Raw genomic sequence first — 22,748 nt, 5'->3', positions numbered from 1 at the left:
GGGAGTTTCTTACAGAGTTCAGCACCATCTGTCTATCAGATGTTACTGAGAAATAGCTGTTTTAAAATAAGTTCAAAACAAAGCATGAATTTTTCTTTTAACATGTTTTCTTCTTTTGAGAAAGCTCTCACAATTATATTTGCTATTAATGAAAAACAGGAAGTGTTATTGAAAAAATTACTTTGTCTAAGAACACTTCCATTAAGAACTGTTTTACAGCCTTGTTTTCCACCAAAACCCTTTTAACACAGCTGTAAACATGGCGAGGAAAGTGACACAGAGTCACAGGAAGGGCTCTGATTTTTTGGGTACTCAGCTGATGAGATTTGTGCCTGGGGTCAGGACGGATGTGTGGGGGACAGTGATGGGAATGAGCTTCCGTGTGGGTGGGAGCTGTCATTAGGAAGCAGACTGTCAGCACCTGCTTCAGAAAGGATGACAGGAGAATTCATGCTGGAAGGGGCCACGGAGATCTCTCGCCCAATCTCCTGCTAAAGCAGGGGCAGCTCTGAGGTCAGACCAGGCATCTCAGGGCTTTATCTAGTCTAGCTTTCAAACTGTCCCAGGATGGAGGCTGCGCTATCTCTCCAGGCAACCTGCCTGACTGTCCTTACTGGGAAGAAGCCCCTATTTATATCCAGGCTGAATCTCTCCCCTTTCAACTTAAACTTGGATACTTTCATCTTCCCAGTAGCAGCACTGTGAGGAGCCTGGCTCCATCTTCTTGATGATCTCCCTATAAGTACTGGAGGTGCCCTTAGGTGTCCTGCCACCAAAGCCATCCCTTCTCCAGCCTAATCAGCACAGTGCTCAGCTCCTCTGCTACAGCCCAAAACCAATTATGCTGACCCTGCACTGAACTTGCCTCCGTTTATCAATTACTTGTACTGGGGAACACAAAACTGGACAGAACATCCAGACATAGGGTAATGAGTGCTAAGAAGCTGTCTCCTAAGTAATTGTCTCCTAAGTAAATTGTCTGAGAGATCTATGAGATGTCTCTTTGCCCCCTGCTCTCTCTGTCCCGCTGCCAGTGGCTGCTTCCCATAACCCTCAGTGATAGAAAATACAGCATGCACTTCAGCTGTGCCAGGGAAAAGTGGGATTGAAAAATAGCAGTAACAAGGAGCAGTAGAAGGCCACGTATATGTTTTCCTTTGCTTCCACAGCTATGGAGGGAAGCAACTTCCAGTGGACAGGAGGGCTGGAAAACATCAGCTCTTATGTAAAGTACTTTGGCCATAAACTTCAAAGTGCTTCCCAAAAAGAGGTTGGCTTGCTATTCCTGTTTTACAAATGAGAAAGCTGAGGAAAAAGGGAGGGAAGTGTTTTGACCGAATTCACCTAGCAGCTGCTGGCAGGGGCAGGCAGAGACTCTGAGCACTACCCACATACTGTGCTGTCTCTCAGAGCAGGGACCAGTCCCTGCTTCCTCCAGGCATGCGCTCCCTAGGTGCTCTGCTATGTGATAGCTAATTCCACTTGGAAATCAGGCTGGTGACATGATAACAACAGCCTTTAAACCATGCAGATTGATGGCTTCAAAGCAGAAGTGCTGATCAGAAATATCATGAATTAGTCATAATCTTATCAAAAATATTTTATTTATGAAAGTAACAATTATACTATACAACCTATATTGGAAGTACATTGAATAATTGCTAGAATAAATACAGGCAATTAATTCAATCTTTTTATAGAATGAGAGGATTTATTTGACATTTGAATGTTAACCCAAGCTTTAACTTACATCATAAATAGTTAAAAGGCATAGTCAAGTTTTTTTATTATTTTTACTGTTTCTTTTGCATTTTTTAATACTGTTCTATTTTGTAATCAACATGAATCAACTCTCCAATCATTAACATAATATTAGTATGACTTTCAAGCAATCATGTACCTCAAGATAATCAGACAAATAAGGTAGAGTGTGTGTGCAGTTCATTCTACAGCAGAATCTATTCATGTCTGCATAAAAAGAAGAGAAGCTGAAAATGCTTCTAAGTTCTTTAAGCATCATATGCTGATTTCTGCTTTACCACAGTGCTTTTAATACCAGAATCTAAAAAGGGCATGTATCTGTGTGCAGCTGGATTTCTGTTGCTCTTTATAAAGTATATTAGGGCTGAATGCCACATTCCTTTGGCTGGTGAAGGACTGCAGAATTTAGTCCTGAATAGTATTTTTCAAAACCATGGTCCAAAATAAATGTCCAGGACTGATTATTAGGCACCAAGGAAGTGATGGATTTGCTAAGGCTTGGTGTTTTCTGATAAAAAATTGGCTTCTTTTCTGGTAGATACGCTCTAGTCAAACACAAATTATTGGGCTCAGTACTGCGGTCTGTATTACACTGGATCTCAGAGAAGCTGATGTTCAGATTTTCTGTAAACATTTGTGAAGGGCACTGCAGAAGTTTTATAGTAAGACACCCATAGTTTGAAAGTATTGGTAAGTTTTCCTTCCATGAATTTTTTTTTAAACTAAAAAATATGAACTATCTGTATGGTACTAGCAGATTATGAATTATGACCATCAGTGAAGTCAATAGTAGTTTTGGGTGTCCAGTGTTTCTCTAGATGAGAAATTTTGACTCCTCAGGTCCATATAAAATCAGTGGGAGCTTTCCAGTAGCAATGTCTTTTCCAGTGGCATGGAGGCCTGCCTTGCCTTATGGTTATTGTGCATGCCAGGGATATCACGCTCTCAGCAGAAAAGCAAATTTCCCTTTTACAATGTTATCCAAACCAAAGCCCCAAATTGCACATATCTACTACCCCTTTGGCCTTTTTTTTATGCACAAATATGCTTGTATTCAAAAACTGACAATGTTGGGCCTTTCCTAATAAATGTCTTCAAAGAGCACATTTAAATGCTTTTTCACAGAAATAACCATTCATCAGTTGCAAAAATTCAGAGAGACTTTTTATTCTTTCTGTTGTGAACAATTCAGCACAAATTTTTGGGGAGAAAGTATGATTTTTTTTTTTCCCAAATGTATTTAAAAAGGCTAAAGAACAAAATGTTGGGGGAGGCAGCTTTTTTTGGCAGATAGTAAAATATAAAATATGTGATTTAAAAAAAAGAGTTGGCTTAAAAATACACACACACAAATAATACAATAATATAAAAATACAGCTCAGCCAATGGCCTCTTAAAATTTACCTTTGGCATTACATTTGGCAGCCTAACACAAAAGACCCTTCCTATAAACAGAACTATAAAAAAAGAGAAGTTCATAAATTAGGTTGCAAGGGGTTGTAAGATCCTTTTCGCGATTCTCCAAACTCCTTTCCTTCCTGTCCACACACATAAGCATGACCAGTGAGGTATATAGAACATAACACTGTCAGGCATATGCACAATAAAAAAGTGCATAAACATAGAAGTTCTCCCCTTTTCTTGTGAACAGGATGAAACTGTGTGGTTTGTGTCTTCCCTCCCCCACCCCCTGCCCTTGGAAAAAAGTAATCATGTTTTATTGTTTGTTTTTTTCTTGCTTTGGCAGGATGAAAATGAACCCAGAGGAATATAAATGTCCTATTCCCAGCAGCAATGATCCATTTCCCTTGGCAACATTCGTCTGATGCCACAGATACTACAAGGTCGTTGGGTTGCTTTACAACTCTCTGGGTAACTTCACACGGAAACATCATACGTCTAGCACCATGTCATAGTGTTGCTCTTTCTTCCGCCTGCCACATTTGGTGATAAGAACCAAGTACAAAGTCAAAAGCATAACCCAGTAACATGCATAAAGTATTGTGCCAATGATGAGAACTGTCTGTTTTGACTCGGAAAATGGCTTTTTTGATTCCTTGTAGATAGTGAAAATCACGCCACCTAGGAGGATTGTAAACCAAATGGAGACTGGAATGAGTCCTATAAAATTAACTACAATGGTTTTTCTTCCTGACGTGCCCCACCCTGCTTTGTTTATCGTGGCAATTGCAAACATCTTTGCTGGCAGTAAACTTGACATGTACAACACTGAGTAGAGTGACATGAAAACCATGACAATGTTGCCCCTAAGGAAGCTGGCAAATGAAGACTTTATCAGGCCCACTAACTGAACTGTCAACAAGAAGAGGAGGATGTTCCAGATTTTTCCCCTGTAGAAGAGCTGAATGACTGTGGCGATAAGGAAGAAAGGAAAGAATCCAGTGATTACAGCTTCATAGGTCATCCACAAATGGTGCTTGTGGAACCACATTGCATTATAAAGCCACTCTCTAAAGTACGATTTACTCCAGCGGGTCTGCTGATTCAGCCACCTGAGATACTCTATCGGTGTTTCAGTAAGGCACTTGGATCTAGCTGTGTATTTTGTTGCATAGCCCAGACTTAGCACTCTGTTAGTTAGATGTCTGTCATCTCCAAAGCTGCACTGGGAGCCCATAAATTCTTGATTGTACCAATCTTCCACAAATTCATGGAGTAAAGAGTTTCTGTACATCCCCAGAGGTCCACTGATGCACTGTACACAGCCAAAATAGGACTGACAGGCTCTTTCTATGTTAAATGCCATCCAGTATCTCACGCTGCTCAGAAAAGAGATCCAGGAATCATATTTGTTCAAAATCTGCAAAATAAAAAAAGTTTTCATTTTAGATGAGCTCTTGAGACAGAAAATGTATACATTGGATCAATATGGAATTTGCAGAGACTAGAGCACCATTAGCCAAAACATAGGAGGAACCTCTCTCCTGTATCCACTCATTGACACAGGAGTTCTATAGGGTCCAGGACATTGACTGGAAGGGCAATATGAAGCCTTCAGAAGTCTGTTCCACCAAAATGCTCTCTTTTTCCTTGCAACCCTTCTTATTCTCCACCAAGAAGTTTATTTTCTGGGTCATTCTTCCCTTCACCCCCAGTTTAGGACCTGCTGGACTCAGCCTCTCCTGAGAGGAGATGGTGGAGTCCCAGACATGGCCTCCTGCTTCTCTGCCCCCTGCACACATCTTTAGAACTCACAGAACTTCTTCCAGCCCTCTAAAGCTATGCTGGAGCATGAGAAAGGTTCAGCACATGGTTTTTTGCCTACATTTTTGGTATCATAAGGCTGGCCTTAGAGGTTCAACACTGGGCTATGTCCCCATATCTAACATTAGTCCGTCTGAGGAACAACCTGTTCTGCTTTGTCTCTGCAGTACCAGTCCTGCTACATTGCTCCACAACAGACTGTGATACTCCATTAGAGTCTTGCTTTGGCCTGCATAAAGGTCTTTCTCTTCTGTATGCCCCAAAGCTCGTCTGAAGCTCAGGCCTGCACTTAAAACACAGCACCGGCATAGCCCAGGAGTCTGAACACTCAGTGGAAGTATGGGCGCATGCAGATGCCCAAGACCATGTCTTCATATCCAGGTTCTCAGCACACACCTTGTGCTGGGCAATGTGGCAAGGAAGTGTGTAGCAGGTGGCTGTGCCAGCTCTGCACCCATATCTTCTCAGTTTGGGGATTTACAAAGGAATTTGTGGCCTTCTAGAACTAGAATACATTTCCCTGCAACCAGGAAAACAAACAGTCTTTTGCTCTGATGGTCCTAATTTCTGTCAGGTTTGAAGGCCAAGAGCTAATCTCGTCTTTGTTTCATTTTAATTCTGGAACAGTTTAGAAGCAGCAGGGCTCACGGCTAGGCTCAAATGTATCTGGTGTATGCTGCTAAGTGAATTTGGGGGGGAAAAAAAACCTAAAGCCTTCATTCTGCCACCTTTCCTCCCAGAAGACACACATCCTTCCCACCTCTCTCTGCAGATGCTTATGAACCTTCACTGTTATAGCTGAACCTGTACTGTCTCCCTCCAGTTGTACTCACACGTGCCTGGCATCTCACATGAGCAGGGGGAGTGTGATGCCTGGTCCGTCGTCAGTCCAGAGCTGCAAAGATATTCAGGCTTCTGTGGGAATCCTAATTTCTGGAGTTAAGAGCCACATGCCTGAAATACTTCTGAGTACTGGGGCATTCATTAGCAAGTGCTTGCCCATATAGATGGCATTTCTCCTCCGTCTCACATAAAAGCCCAACTGAGTACGGGGGACTGGTCCTAGGGCCAAGTGAAATATCCATATGCATTTTTCTTTGTAAATTGCAGCAGAAGCAATTGTTTCTAAAGGAATGAACAGCCTTTTGCTGCTGTTATCAGTCAAACTCAGCAATTCTGGAAATCCTAACAGAAGTGGAGCTGGGCTGACTTGGGGGTTTCCATTGTCCTGCCTGACAGAGATGCAGAGGAAACCCAACAATACAGAGATTGCATAGTGCACTGCGTTTCAAAAAGGCTTTTATTCCTACCAATCTTGGCTTCTATTCGTAACATAACTGAAGTGCTTGGGGTGCTGAACTTGGCTTTGGGAGTCCTGTTCTCAATTCCCTGCTCCCTTATAGATTTTCTTTGGTATCCTGAGCAAACAGTTATACCCAGAGACTCAAAGATGCCACAATAGTCCTGACAATGCCAGTACCCCACGTTTCACATATACAGAGCAGAATAATATTTGTTTGCTTTCTATGGGTGCTAAAACCATTCAGTGCTCACATCCGAGAATAAGAGTTTCCATTCAACAGACAGAAAGATTAAGGTATCAAAAAAGCCTCTATAATGGTATCACAGTATATTCAATGCTGCTCCAGGCAGGGAAATCTGTTGCAGTGCAAATACTTGCTGAAATCCCTCTGTTAATCTTAAAATTGTCGTACTCACCTGCACATCACCTCCAACTCCTCCAACCATTGGATCTTCTTCTAAAACCTTTACCATCTCCACTGATGAAGCTGGATCAAGCATTGTATCTGAATCACAGACCTACAAATAAAACAAGAACAAAAATGGGTTAAGGAGCACATTAGAGGAGAAAATAAAGATCATGCAAGTGACTGCAATGACTCTAAGTGCATATTCTTCTTAATGTAATTAAATATCTCTTTGAAGTCTGCATTGATACTTCTATTAAAAACCATTTGTATCAGGCAGCAAGGAGTGGTGCTGAACAAAACAGAGTACTTGTTAGGGCTGTGCATGCAAACAACCCTCTCTTCTGTATCAGCTCTATTTGTTTCACTGGCACACTGAGCTAGTTTCTAATAAGATATGCTGTCAGAGATGGAGCACTGCAGAGCAAGACAATGTTTGTGGGTGTATGGCAGAATCCTGCTGAGCCCTGATATAAGGTTTCCCTGCATCGGCTGTATGGTTGGAGCTCCCTGGTCAAATGTTTCCCACTGCCATATCAGTGAAAGAGCAAGGAGTTAAATTCCAGCCACTTGTTATAAAAAAGTCAACTCGGAGTCTGAGAAGAAACCTGATAGTTCTTTCACTCTCAGACGGCTTTAGCAATTTATGTAAGATACGTATTTTGGATTCCAGAACAAACTCATTTTTAACTTTAGATGCATGGTGTGTTATTAGTAGTGCAGGGATTTGACATTTGATATATAGAAATTATTTGCTATTTTCCCCTGGCATTCTTCTAAAAAAAAAATATGTAAGGCCAGAAGGAGCAAGTCCTGAAGTGCAGTGCTCCACAAAACCAGAAATAGATGACACACACAAGGCATTTCAGCCACACAAACACTCCTAGTCAACTAAACGCTGTGTACACTAGGAACTGGCTTTCCCCCGGAGAGTAGGAGGAGGGCTCAGACAGGCTGGCCGGCCTGTGAGGCAGCTGGTATTGCTTTCGTTTGCTCGGAGGAGAGTGACACAGGCTGCAGCCTGTTTCAAACAAGTGGGTATCTCCTTGTCACTGCCGCTGCAAGCGGTGTCCCCACTGTGTGTGAACTCATTTTGCAGATACCCAGAAACTGGAGCAGAAGAGGCTGTCCCAGAAACACCCCCCTGGCTGGCTGAATCCTGCCCTACAAACTCTCATACTGCTCCCAGTTTATCCCCATGGTGCATTCCTGTGATTTCAGATGGGGATGGTAGGGGAAAAAGCCGATAGTTCTGCATGAACAACATACAAAGTCAAATTCTGTTTTGGCTTCACATCGGGTATCCTAATTTTGGTGTCCTTTCATCCAATCTTTCAATTCAGCCTAAGCCTTCTCACTCCAGGGGACCAGAAACCTTCATGTCTGGTCTATGAAAAGGGAGGAGATCGTTTGGGGGGCTCTACTACAGACTAGACTCAAGCTGGGGATAGTCAGGCTGCATTGTTTGGGATGCAGCTGAGTGTCTGCCAGCATGCTCCCCTCCATGCTCGCCTGGGGGGGCCAAGAGGAGAAAGGTGATGAAAGCTCTCATATTTCCTCCAGGAGAAAAGCCACAAGCGTTTCCAGCTCCCGCTAACTTGATACATCCAGCTCCTCTCCTCAAAGGATTAATCCCAAGGAGTACTTTGGTAACCAAGGTGTGCCTCTAGCTATCATCATTGGCAGCACTCAGTGATAAAAAGGGAGCAAAATAATTGCTGAAGAGGGGAAAGGATGCCCATATGTTTATCTGGAGCTTCCTGGACAAAGCTGTCACTGAGTATTTTCCACAGGGAATCTGTAGTTTGGTGAGTACCCAAGAGCTTAGGCAGAGATACTCACTCATTTCTTGTGACCATGACTGATGGGCTGGGATCAGCTCCCTCCCCAGCGCCTCTGCTTTCCCTCCAGTGCCTGTCACCTGGAGCAGTTGAGCTGCCCCCCCCATCAGATTCATTTATCTATAGCAGAAATACCTGCCCATGAGCAACATCACTAATAGAGATGAAGAATCCTAGAAACACTGGATTTATTTACAAATTATCAGCAAGCGTCCTGGTAACACATGTGGACATGTCTGGGGTTTGGGGACAAACCTAAAAACCATTATTTTCCATCAGGATGAGGCTTTTGCAGGTGAAAAGAGGACAAACCCAGAGAAAGAGAGACACTTAGGAACCCAAACAAAACACCGCAAGGACTGCCCAGCCAGGGGTAGCCCAGCACAGCCCAAGAGGCAATTTGCCATCTTTCCACATAAAGGCTGTGACCTAGAAATTACTGCCTTGGGTCACAGAGTTGCATGAAAGGGTTATAATGAGTCCAGATTCTCATTATAACCAGTGGCGGTTTATCCAAGCTGCTCTGAGAAGTTCAGGCTGCGCTGGACTGCCCACACAGGTACCTCCATCAAGCAAAAATGAATTGGAGCCTGGCTGCTCCGACCAGCTCTGCATAGGTGATACCTACCAGTTTAACTCGTATGCATGCTTGCACCCTCCTAACCTCCTCCAGGATGGAAATAAGCCTTCACAGCAGTTTCAGGTATTCTAATGAGACACCACTAATGAGCAACAGCTCTTTATCTGCATTGGTCTGACTGCTTATGATTGCCTGCCCATAACTCCAAGGTGTCTTATAAGAACCATAAGGCCCACAGTTTCAGGGGTGGGAAAGATTGGTGACTGGTCCACTTTTCTAAGTACCTGATCATCAAGATTGATCAGCCCTTAAAACATCTGGCCTCTTTAGAGTAATTTACCCTGGGTACCCCCAAAGAACCATTTGAAATATCTCAACCTTCATTCATTTATAAAACAGAGTTACATTTTAGCTGCATTACATCATGACTGTGTAGAAGCCAAGGCCACCAAGGTGCCGCATTTCTAATATAGGTGTGTCTGTAGATGTGATGCAGATGTCTGTGGCTTCAATTGTTACTGCAGCTTTCGGGACAGCAGCATTACAGTCCCTGACACATTCATTAGGACATCTGAGCCAGGTCAGGGGTGTTAACTGACTGAAAGACCAGAAATATCTCTTCCATTTTCTCAGTTTATGCTATGACTGTTGAAATAGAAACACTTTTTCCAGGTTCCCTGAACAAATGCAGGAGCTGGACTGAGGGAGGAAACTTGCAATGAACCTATTTATTTCCTCTCTGCCTTCTCTCTCTGCAATCTGATACTTCTGTGTGAAGTGATTATAAAACCATGCTAATAAAGAAAAATAGCATTTTTATCCCACCACAGTGCCTCACAGCACAGAACCAAAATGCAGACAATGGAGAGCTTAAACTCATTGTTTCCAGAGAATAAATCAGTTTCAATTTTGGAAGTGTCAGGGGGTAGGGATGGGTTTTAAATCTTTGCTTTACACTCCCAGCTCCAATAAAAGAGTAGTTCCTGGCACTCTTCAGTTTCTGCCCCTACTGTGTGTGAAGGACTCGCTGCTCTCAGCCCAGCTACTGGAAGCCTCTACGTGGACACTGTGCATACGGATGTTGTGTTTCTGGACCACAGAAACACATGTGGCTCAGCCATGCAGCTGCCCTGAGCCAGTACAGAGCATTTCATGGGCAGCTGAAGAGGAGACCACTGGATGCTCTGAGGTTGGGAGAAGGTGGGAAGGGCTGAGGGTGGTTAATTAGGAAGATCATCTCATATTCAGTGAGGCGTGCTAGCCTCGATCAATTAGGAGGGATCCTCAGTGTCCACTCAGAGGCCCCGATCCTACCCACTTTCCTCCACACAAGGCCTCCTCCCCTTCCCACAGTCAGCAGGGCTGTTTGCAAGAGTGAGGAGTGCTTCCATGTGTAAGGCAAAAACATAGAAAATCTTTCATGGGATCCGAGGCAGCTGGAAAGAAATGTGTCTCTGCTGCTTTGGAAACAGAGAGAGAGGACCCAGCCTAATTCATTTTTAAGTGAATAGTGTCATAAGGGCTTTAAAGGCCAAGTCGTGGTGAGTGAGGTAATGCAGCTGTAAGTGATGAAGCAAAAGCTCCTTCAGGCTTTAGCTGAAGAAATCTTCCTTTCAATGCTGCACATTGACCTTTTTACTGCATACTCTGCATGGCCTTCGAAGCCTGTAAAATATCTGCATCTTTTTTACAAACTCCAAGATATTCCCTAGCGCCACCAAAATACCTGTCTGTCTGCTTGCATATGGGGCCGCTAGCAACCTTTCAAAATAAAACCTTACCCGAGATCTTGACCTACAGAAGCAGAGATGGGGTCTTCAGGAGGCCACTGGCTTTGTCTAAAGCAAAACCATGTGGATGAGGGGCAGTACTGAGGTCTGGGGAAGGATTTCAGATTTCTGCAGTAGCTGGTGCACAGATTTAATGTATTCACAGATAGATTGACCATTTTAAAAGGTAGCAAAATATGCTTTTAACGGTCAAGCTGTTTCCAAACAGACTGAAAGGAGCACTGTGTTCATCAGGGACTAGGATGGCCTCTAACATGCTGCACAAAATATACAAAAGCTGCTTTCTTTCAAAGTGTGTTTGAATTGGCACTGACCTGGTGCTCTAATACCTACCTGTACATAATCCACGCTTCTCCCCAGTGCTTTGAATGCTGTGTACATTACTTCTCTTTTTCCACCCCATTTCTGCATGATGCAAACACTTTTGTTGGACAGGACCAGCTGAGATACATGTTGCATGCTCTCTCTGTGAGACTCCTCCGTCTCACCCGGACCTTTGTCGTGAAAGTTATTACTCCAGATATAAGTGGCAGATTTGTCCCTACCCATGATTTCAGTAAAAATGTCCATCATGTAAACGTCGTCTTCTGAGTTCCCATCAATGACCATAACAACTTTAATTCCAGGGTAGGTCAATCTTTTCACAGAAAGTAAACATTTTCTTAAGTAGTCAGGATCCTCTTGATAGGCAGCAATACAAAGGGCAACTGTTTTGTTCAGCTTGATTGGAGTCTCTAGTGACCGCTTCATTTTCCTGTGCTCTAGGAAGGCAAACAGGCTTTGGATGATGAGATGTGATGCCAGGATAGCACCATAGAGTCCAAAGGAGAAGTAGTAGTTGTCTGTTTGGATGAACTGGTAGCCCACAATGTAAGCAGCGGTGATTCCCAGCAGGAGGGACACCCCAAAGAGTGTGGTTCCAAGTATTCTCAGGATACATATAAACCTCTCACAATACATCTGCAAAGAAGTATGGAAACTGTTAGCAGAGCCACCACTTGCTGATAAAGACCTCATAAGGCGTGCACGTGACTACAACATAGAGCTCAGCATCAACACATACACCCTGTGCTTCTGGCTGTGTCACATACTTACTTCATCACCTTGTTAAACTTAACAACTCTTTGCAGCACTTCTTCTGTGTAAAGTAAGATCCAAACACACTTAATGTACCAGGGATGTTTTCTACTATTTGTAATGTCCTCACAGAAGGTGCTGTCTGTGTCAGGATCTTATTTTGGCAGCCTGGGCTTGCTGAATGAGATGCTCTGTCATACTACCCTGGGGGGTTGCAGAAGGGGCTTTTGGGCCACCACTCACTTCATATGGTCATGGGCAAGCAGAACAGCTGAATGTCTAGGCAGCCCCTCCTCATCCCCCATCCATGTCATGACTGCATCCCCCCCGAATCGCTTCTGTTGCTTAGTTATGTTTGCAAAAATATTGGAAAGACATTCTTAAGACAGATGTCTGAATGTATTTATAATTTTTAAACAGATGTCTGACTATATTTATAATTTATATTTATATAATCAGACATCTGCTTTAAAAGGTCTTCTCAATACCGTTGCAAAAATGTGTTATTCATACATTTGTGTACATAGATATATGCACGTGTGAGCATATGTGTATAAGGCTAAAGCTTGACTGAGATTAAGTCTGTGGCAAAACTACGCATTAATTCAACAGAGCCAAGACTCCATCCTGGACTCAGAAATTCATTAGAACATCAGTTGATTCTGACCACTTCTGTATATTTAGGTTACCTAGTTGTGAAATCTTCTAACCTAAGCCCTGGGCTATGGAGGAGCTGGCTGGCAAGGAGGGTGCGCTGGTATTCTTGAGGCAAACAATGTAGGCAGGCAGACAGGCAGACTATATTGCTACCTAACTGCTTTTTGTTGGCAATCACATTAACCATTTTATGTAACAGCTTTCTTACAATTACAGAAAAGTTAACGACAATGTTTTATGTCAGTTCTTGCATTTGACATTAAGGGCATAAACAGATAATGTCTGTTTAAAGCTAACCCAGCAAACGCATTGCAAGTCAATGAATCTGAAACTCGTGCTTGAATATTTTGCTGAATTAGGTTCTCTGAGAGTAATGAACTTAATATTTGTGTTTTCTTACTATTACTCATATTTTCCTTGCTGTTATCATCTTGCTTGTCTGCTGATCATGTTTGTTTCACCGTCTGTTGGCCAAAGCTGAAGCTGGAACAGCACTTCCTTACATCATATATGTCCTTAACTCTCTCTTGAAAAAATACTACCAAGCTGCAGCAGCATAGCTGTCAGCAATTATATTTCTGTCTGAAAAGTCACAGACTTGGAAGAAAAAAAGTCGACACGGCATCACTTACAAAATAAAAATAAACCAGGCGAGCACAAAGTCTGAGGTTACAAAGACTGTGCTTTTTTCCACTGGCTATTTAGGGTCTTAAATTTCAAGACAGGAGGAAGCCTCTTAAATATATATTTGGAGACACTGTTAAAGAAATCGGACCCTATCTCTAAGACTTCCTTGAATACTTGCGGCTGGGCTCTGGCAGGTGCTGTAATCACCCACCAGCAAAAGGGACTGTCCCTGCTCCGACCTTTCTGAAAGTCTTTCACAACAAGGGGTCATAAAGAAGCCTAATAAAAGACAGCTTATGCTTGCCACCACTATAAAATTAAAATAGTGCCCAGAATGAAAACTCAGTGTCCAAAATAGACTCGCTTAAAAAACAGATTAAGTAATGGATCCCCTCTAGATTAGCTTGAAGTGAAATAGCCTGTGTGTTTATTAATTCTTAAAACACGCAGAAGCTCACAAACATCAAGGTAAATGTTTCATTAATGGCACAGTTGTACTCTGCTTTCCCATTTGGGGTCCACTACTTCTTTTCTCTTGCCAGAAATAGAAAATTCCTATTAGTGAGCAGGGGCTAAAGTCTGCTTACATTAAGAATTATATGGCTGAAATAAATGGATCACTTGTATGGGTGGAGCCCACAGGATTTAGATTAAGATCTGGAGTGTTTACATTTGACTGACTGTATACTGTACCAGGCTTCTTATATATTAATTTGCTATTGGTTTTCTCTTCCTATGAAGTGTTTCTGCACAAAAAGAAAAGAAAAAAAAGAAAGAAACGAATTATCTGATCTTGTCATTACAGCGCAGCTTCCCTCCCTCGCAAAAAACCAGTCTTTTAAGATCAAGAAATGGATTTCTGGTCTTAATAAAACAACATTTTTTTTCTATCATTTCACTGTCAACCTTGGGAAAATAAACTGTGTTTTGATCTAAATTCCTGGCTTTCATCAAAGAAGCTTTCCTCTTTGTATGTGCAATTTAGGTTTTTATGTATAGTCTTTTAACTGACTGAAAGACAGAGAAAGTCTGGAAAAAGTTGCTCAATATTCTCAAGCTTTAGCACGTGAGCTATTGATTGCTTGCCCAGAAGAACTGATCTTTATCAACTTGAACATGCCCAAACAATGGCAAAGAAGCCAAAACCTCTCCACCCTTCTCCAGTAATTAAGCCAAGAAGTTAAAAGGAAATGACACTTGTACCAGTCTGGAACCAAAACTGAACTGCTGAGTCAAATGCTAGCACCAAGTGTAGGGAATAGCTGCATCACTTTGACATCACAGGCCAGACTGTGCTGTTACAAGTATATAAGCTAGCCTAACACTGTGAAATATAAAAGGACATTCTTCATAAGACATCAGTTGAAATCTATTCCTGAAGTTCCTGAACTTGTCACTCAAAGCTAAACCCAAGTATTATCAGAGAACCAGTGTACAGTACTGTGTTTTAACAGTGCAAGCCCAAAATAATGCCATGGTGAGTCAAGATGTGTCAAATGCTTGGTGAAGGACAAACACCCACGTTAACTTTCAAAGCCACAATTGTTTTTCAGTAACTTCATTGATAAGCATTTCTATTTCTAAGTGCTAGCAATATTCCTTCAGCAAAAATGTAATTGCTAATATTCAAAGTAATATTCAGTAAGTTTGTCCTGGGAAATAGGCACTGCAGCACTGAAAAAAGGAAAAAAACCACTCCTATGCTAGGGATGAGGTGCTCAACATGTGGAAGACATGCAGCCAGTCCATATTCCTGGATCAACAAAGGCAATTGCAGGTCATTTCTTTTTACACATAACACTGCTGCTGCATGGGAACAGGAATTGCAGTGAGGAGGGGAACAAAGCTCCTCACTTGGTAAGAAGGTGAGTTGGTGGGTTACCTCACTGTCTTTGGAGTCAAACCTGGATCTTGCACATTCTGGGCAGGTTTTTAACCAGTTCTGTAATGCAGGAGGATGAAGATAGTTCCTACAATGTTCTTTCTTTATTTTTTTAAGAGTGAAAGCTATTTAGCACTGAAAGAAGTCAGAAAGTCCATTACTTTGCATCAGCCTTCCAGGTGCTAATAAGATTGCACTGGCTGGGTCAGACTCTGGAGGTGCCTACATCCCCCAGGTACTGCACAGGAAGCCTGAGACAGGACTGCAAATTCTACTCTGCAGTGGTAAAGTAACACCCCCCCTCCCCCAAAATCATATAGCACAGTCCACCCATATGGTTATTAATCAGCTTTCAGGCATTTCCGAGAGTAAGAGGACCTGGAGGTAGTTCATCCTTTTGCAAAGTCAGGAGACAAAGAGAAAAAAAGCTTAATTTGTTAGTAATACATCAAGACAGCAATAAACAAAATAGGAGTAAATACATATCCAGAAAACCTATGTACATTGGTGTCTGAACACATCAATATTATCTGCAGTCTGTTCACTTATTCTGCACCAGCTGCTATAAGGACTAAAGAAGCAATCAGGAGGTCAAACTGAAGTTAGGTTTGCTTGCCACATATGGGATGCAGCTCACTGCATCATCTGTTTCCAAAGTCATCTCTCATGTACAACACTCAAACATATTGCCATGTAGTACTTCTGGCTAGCTTTTCCCCAGAAGATGAAAAAGCAAGAGGAGGGAGACACAGGAAGTTTGTACATAAAACATAATGATTTGGAAGTTTGTTTGAAAGAATTAGCACTTATTAATTCCAAACAGCTGGAGACCTTTTAAAAAACCTTAAACTGCAAAAGTCAGTATCTGTCCAGGAGACAACAGCAAAGGTTCAGTCACAAGTGTGCTTATTTTGTCCCTCTATTGGCTCTGGCTGTGATGGAGTTAACCTTCCCCACAGCAGCCCTCACAGTGGTGGGTGTCAGTAGCTAGGAAGGTGTTGAGAGCACACCAGGCTTTGGCTACTGCTGAGCAGGGCCCCACAGCATCAAGGCTGCTTCTCCAACATCCTCCCTCACCAGTAGGGTGGGGGTGGGCAAGGTCTTGGGAGGGGACAGGCTGCCCAGGGCAGTGGTGGAGTCACTGTCACTGGAAGTGTTCAAACACCATGTAGATGAGGCCCTCAGTGACATGGTTTAGTGGTGGACTTGGCAGTGCTGGGGTAACGGTTGGACTTGATGATCTTAAAGGTTTTTTCCAACTTAGTTGATTCTATGATTCTATATGAGATCTGTGCGTAGGACTTGTCTACAAATCTTTGTTGCAATGTGCTGAGCACTAAAAACCTTTGAAAATGACTCATTTTTACATGCCTCTACAGGAGCTGAATTCTTGAATGTCTACTAGTCATGGTGTTCTGAACCTTAGCGCTGAGGCTTTGGATTCAGCAAAACATGTAAGTATATCATTATAGATAAGTGTGCACTTAAGCATTTTGCTGAAGAGAGAAATCAGTGGATAATTTACCTTGCAGTTCTGTAGTGGAGGCATAAAAAAAGAATCTTTTTCTGCAGAGCTGCTATTTCTGGGATACTCACAACGAAAATGTATGCATGCGTTTGACAGATTTATTATAGAGATTAATGTCCCTTATGAAAGTTGTCAGCTGGGTCATTGTTTACCACTGTATTTCTTACGTTGCAGCATCTAAGAGTGGACAGGGACACAGACAACTGGGATTTTGTTCCTACTGCTGCCATTCACCTATCCACTTGGTTTAGCACTAGGTGTCCCTGCCCATGGGAGGGGGCTTGGAACTAGATGATCTTAAGGTCCTTTCCAACCCTAACTATTCTATGATTCTATGACCTTAGGTGTGTGAATTCACCTCTCTCTGTCTCGGCTTCCTCACCTGTAAAATCTGGATCATGCTCATGCAAGAGGTTCTTGGAGGTCTACAAAACCTTTATGATAAGGCTTAGGCTACTGATGTGTGTTGTGTTACTCTTTCTGGTGTAATATTGGACCCACTGGTTCTCTAGTTCCATGTAGCTGGTTTTCCTCAAAAACAATTCCAACAAAACACAGAATGCCACTTCCTACTTCCCTTGCCCATATTCACCTGAAGGGGTATTCAGTAATGATTTGTCTGTAATAAACATGCAGCTCTTAGTCAGCAGGACAGCAGTGTAGCAGCTGACACATATGGGTGTAAGTGCATGCAGCTACCAAGGGCTGTTTTGCATGCTATCACCTTCTAGAAGCCTTAAAAACCCTTCCTTACTTGTGAGAATAACAGCATTAGCTTCAACAGAGCAGCTGCTTCAATGACATGAGCATGTTTGAGTGCATGTGTGAGAGCGGATGTGCATGCACACAGGCAGACACATACTGTATGTGGCCTTGCACACATACAGTCTGAGTGTACATGCAAACACTATCTGAGGGTTACCATTTTCCAGCCAATATTTAGATTCATTATTAAGCTTAATTTTATGGCAAAATAAATAATTTATCTTTGAAGTACAAATGATTCCAGGTACACATTAGTTACAAGCATAAAAGAGCTGTCCAGATTCCCTCTTCTATTTTACAGCCTACAGAGAGGAAACTGAAAAGTTATGTTACATCTGTACATCTTTACCACAGCAGAGTTACCATATCTGGTGCTTTTGGTTATTTATCACTTCCAGATTTTGTCATGCCATTGATCTTCTGGAAAGGGCTCACATAAGACTAAAATTAACTCTGGGGTTAGGTTTAAAATCAAGAACAGGGTTAGCAATGACGGCAAACTGTATCTGCATGCACAGGCTTTGATCAGCCAATCAAGAATCTCCTGTCTGCTTGGTATATGTTTCCCACTAAACTGCCCAAATTTAGTCTCTTACAGGTTTGAATAACTGATGTGGAATGAATTCTGCAGCTGCTGGTTGGATTTGTCCCTAATGCAGACAGTGATACACTAGTTGCTAAATTAACTGAAAGAAAGAGGAAAAAACCAACAAAAAATAAAACAGACAAATGAGCTAAGAAATAAGTCAAGAAGTAAAGCATATTTATACTCAGATATTTCGGATTGTGGTTAAACAAAAATCCAACTTAGAAATGCTTTCTGATTGCTGGTTATGAAGTCCATGGATGCTTTTGGCACAAAACTGACTACTCCATGCCTTAATCGAGCACATAAATATTTATTTGGTGTTCATAGCTTATTACTTTGTAATTTATTTATAAAGCACAGGTCATATCTTGTTTGACTTAGTCAAGTCCTACTACACTGAGTAGTGAAGAGTAATTTGCTGCTTTATACACTAAGCTTGAACAGTAACAAAATGAAGCAAATTTGCTCCCACACCATAGATATGAAGAGTTTGTTACTAGTGAACTACCTTGTGAAACTCCACTGGGTCCAGAGGGGCTGCTCTTCCTACTACGGGGAAAACCTTTTCGCGGGTTTTTCTGCACTTGCATGTAGGATAAGAAATATTTACCAGCATGAAATAAAATCCTGGCTTTACTGACACCACAGAATCATAGAATCAACTGGGTTGGAAAAGACCTTTAAGATCATCAAGTCCAACCATCACTCCAGGACTGCCAAGATCATCACTAAACCGTATCTCTGAGGGCTTCATCTACATGGTTTTTGAACACTTCCAGAGACAGTGATTCCACCACTGCCCTGAGCAGCCTGTTCCAATGCCTGATTACACTTTCTAGGAAGAAATTTCTCCTAATATCCAATCTAAACCTCCCCTGATGCAACTTGAGGCTGTTACCTCTTGTCCTATCACTTGTTACTTGGGAGAAGAGACTGACCCCCACCTCACTACAACCTCCTTTCAGGTAGTTGTAGAGAGCGATAAGGTCCCCCCTGAATCTTCTTGTCTCCAGACTGGTGACGAAGTGGCTGTGACCTTGGTTGGGGCTGGATTTTGAGCAGGTTTTCAGGGAAGAAGAGCACCTGCCACTGCCATCACCCTCCAATGAGGTGCCCTGCTGTCCTGTTTTCTGCTGCGGTTAAACCACCACGCCTCTCCAGCCCCTGGCAAGGGAGAGGCACCCGTATTAAGCGCAAAGAGTGTATGTGTGCCGACGGAAGAATGATCCACGAGGAAGGAGGCTGTGAAGCAAGACGCTAGCGCAGAGCAGCGCTGTGCCGCGCGGTCACTGCAGGCCCCGCGGAAGGGTCTGGCCGTGCCGCGAAGCCCGGAGAGACTCCCAAGCGCTAGGTCCCGGCCGTGCCGGAGCCACCGACGAGCGACTGCCGGGAGCTGGCGCTCCATCGGGAGCGGGCCGGGCCGCTGGTGCGGGGCTGCGGGAGCCGGTCCGGAGCGCGGCAGAGGCTCCGCTCCTCGGGGGAACCCCGGCCCGGCGCCACAGCCAATGGGGGCGGTGCCGTTCGCGTCACAGCGGGCGGGCGGGGCGCCGGGGGGATCCCCCGCGCCGCCACGTCACGCCGAGGGCGGGCGCCGGTGGCGGCGCGGAGCGGAGCGGGGCGGCGGGGCCGGGCGCGTTGGAGGGTTCGCCTCCCGCGGCCCCCGCTGTGACCCTCCCTCAGCCGGGCCGGGCTCCGCGGGCTGCCCGACGGGGCGGGGCTCGGCTCGGCTCGGGCGTGCGGCGGTGGAAGTTCGCGGGCAGCCGGCGGCTCCCACCCCACCGCATCGCACCGCACCCGTTCCATCCCATCCCTCCCTCGGGGAACCGCCCTCTCCGCTCGGCCGCGTAGATTTCTCCCCGCCGAGGCGGGACTTCGGGCCTCCTCCCACCGCTGCCTTCCCGCTGTCGCGTTCTTCCCCCCGCTTCTGTCACGTCCCCTCCCCCGGACCTGGCCATAGAGACGGGGGGAGGCCGGGGAAAAGCCAACCGGGGCCGGGAGCGGGCATCGCCACCCCGCCAGGCTCAGCTGAGCGGCTGCTTGAGTTCATTTCAATGCTGGGTTTGGTTGGGGGGTTAGATGGGTTTGTTGGGGGGTTAGATGGGTTTTTGTTGGTTTTTTTTTTTGGGGTGGGGAATTGCCGCCTTTTATTTTCCCCTCCCAAATCTTAACGCTCAGCAATATCTTAACCGGATTACACGGAGAAGGGGTTGAAGCTGAAAACCTCATTCATCCTCACGACGGTTCTATTCATTGCTGAACTAGGTGTAGCGCAGACCCGGTAAGGTCTTCCCCCAGCCCCACTCGCATTTTGGTTTTGGTATTTCAGCTTTCCCCCTTGAACAGTGGGGATGGGAAGAGAGGGTCTTCTGCTCTTGGGATGACAGAAGCGCAACCGTAAATCACCTACCTTGTTTGTCCTTCTGTCCTTTGGTCATAGAGGGGCTCCAGCCAGCTGTGTGGTCTCACGTACCGCTGCTCCCGCTGAACAGTTTCCAAGTTTGAGGTAAAAAATCAAATCGCACTTTTCAGGGACTTACTGAGACGCTCAGAAATAAAAAATAATTAAAAATGAAAATAATAATAATAATAAAAAAAATCGTTTAAGGCTATTCAGTCCTACTCATTTTCTTCCACGTGTTTTCACAATTACCATGGATTTGTCTTTCTCTGCTTCAGTTTCTAGCTCGAAGTCGTGGGATTATTAATTTTTTTTTTTCAAATAATAATAATAATAAAAAAACTTAAAAGTAATAAATTAGGAGTTAGTTTCTCGTGGTCGAAGCTGAAGATCTTATTTCAATCCCGGCTAGCCAGGAGCCTGGAGAAGTTGCAAGGCAGCGTCTGAAAGTTTGAGAGATGTACAGCATCAGATAAAGTCTCTTTGGTGATGCCTTGCTGACCGAGTAACTGTTTCAATGAGGTTTCTCAGCAGCAGCAGCAGCAGCAAACGGGTAATATTTTCCAGACGTCTTTTTCTTTCCTGCTGCTGCTGCTTTTCTGCCTCCTCCACGTTATGGGGTCTTTTAACAAGTGAGACTTGAGTTGTTTTAATAGGCGGAGGATGGGAAGAAGGAGGGGAGGGAACTCCTGTAAGGAGGAAAAAAAAAGAAACCAACCCTGCCCATTGAAATGATCTCAGCCAAGGACCAGTTCAGCGGCAGGAGTTCAATTAGCTAAGTTGCAATTTTGCAGAGAAACGCAATACACATATGTTGCCACCACCTGATTTCCTCTCCATGCCCCGCAGTCAGGGGGAACCCCCAACGTCCCCCACTCTCTGCATCGGTCCGTTGGGGTTGTGGGGCTTGTCCCTCCCACAGCCACTATTCTGCTGGGACAGTTTTTGCTGCTGCTGGTTTTTATTAATAATGAGGGAATTGCCTGTATGAATGGATGAACTTTGCAGTTTCCAATTCCGCTTTACCCGTTCACTCTCGGAAACATTTAAAGTAGTAAAAACTCAGGGAAGCTCCGACTGGCGTTAATACCCATGCCACTCGCTTTAATACAAGCCAGGAAACACGTTAGACAATTTAAGAACTGGAAAACTCTGTTTGGGGGTTTATTTATTTATTTATAATATTTAACCGGCAGTGTTCACTCTGTGCCCTACTGATGGTCTGCAGGTAGCCGGGGCACCAGCGGTTGACCGCTCACCGCGGGCCGCTCGCCAGCACCTCTCGCCCGCACGGAACGGCTCCTTCCCTTTGTAACTCCTCTTAAAGGCGGATTTCCCCGCTCCGGAGCCCCCGTTTCCACTTGGAATGATTTAAGAAAGGCACTAGGTGGCACTGTTGAAGTGAGCGGAGCAGCCCGGAGCACGGAGACGCCCGAGCGGGGCCGGGGCCGGTGCGGTTGGTGCGCGGAGCCGCACTGGGGCGGCGGAGTCTGGCCGTGCCCGTGTGGGGACCCCCGGACGGCGGCGGAACCAGCCTCTCGCTCCCCCGTGCTGTTCGCATAAGGACCACAAAGGTCGCTGCGTGGAGGCGTCGAACCCACAAAGGGGATCATGTCCAGACACCATTGGGAAACGCGGCGGTGACTCCTCGCTGGGTTATCGCCCCTCATTACCTTCTGGTGTGGGAAATCTTTGCAGCGCTCTGGGGGCTCCTCATGCACGGTAAATGCTTTGAAGCTGGTGGTTAGCTAAGCAGGAGATTTTTTGGGTTCCTCATGGAAGTGGTCAGATTTTCAGGTGTGTCCAGTCACTGCCAAGGGGAAGAGTGGCTTTAGGATTTGCATCGAAGCCAAGCTCCTTGAGCAATAGGTATGCCTCAGTCTGCCTCTAGTTTAAGGTGGAGTTTTGTGGTTGGTTTAACCTGGCAATGCCAGGGAAAGCAGCTGCCTCACCCTCCTTCTGGTTTGGGTTCCTCATTCCTGCCTCCTCGCTGTCCCTTTCCCTATGTTAGGAGAACTGACCTAGGTCAGAAAAGTGCTGTTTGAGGAGGGGGAGCAGCAAAAGAGTAAGAATGAATAACCTGGGACAGGAGAAGGCAGGATAACTGCTTTTGGCAGCAAGATGGTTTATGATGGTTTAGAGTATCCTTGAAGGTACAGCCTTGGCTTAGCAAGCATGAAGTCTGTCTGGGCTTCCAGGCATTCCTCTGCTTCAGGTCTTCATACCCAGGCAGCACCCTTCCCCGACTCCAACCTTCTCCAGTTGATGTGTGTTACACAACCTCTTGCTATAGGGCCCAGCACACCTCTCTCATCAGCG

At 44.5% G+C, this 22,748-nt stretch overlaps 1 protein-coding gene across 1 annotated transcript; it reads right to left on the bottom strand.

The window, feature by feature from the left end:
- Nucleotides 1-1,585: 1,585 nt before the first annotated feature.
- On the bottom strand, nt 1,586-21,141 carry HAS2 (hyaluronan synthase 2). The gene is made up of 4 exons (XM_030507180.1): nt 20,439-21,141; nt 11,240-11,866; nt 6,706-6,807; nt 1,586-4,582 (listed from the first exon to the last, which is right to left on the bottom strand). The coding sequence occupies exons 2-4, from the start codon at nt 11,864-11,866 to the stop codon at nt 3,653-3,655; spliced, it is 1,659 nt and encodes a 552-aa protein (XP_030363040.1). The 5' UTR covers nt 20,439-21,141; the 3' UTR covers nt 1,586-3,652.
- Nucleotides 21,142-22,748: the final 1,607 nt, after the last annotated feature.

This window comes from Strigops habroptila, chromosome 1 (genome assembly GCF_004027225.2).
Source record: "Strigops habroptila isolate Jane chromosome 1, bStrHab1.2.pri, whole genome shotgun sequence".
NCBI lineage: Eukaryota > Metazoa > Chordata > Aves > Psittaciformes > Psittacidae > Strigops > Strigops habroptila.
This window is presented reverse-complemented; position numbering and strand designations above follow the sequence as displayed.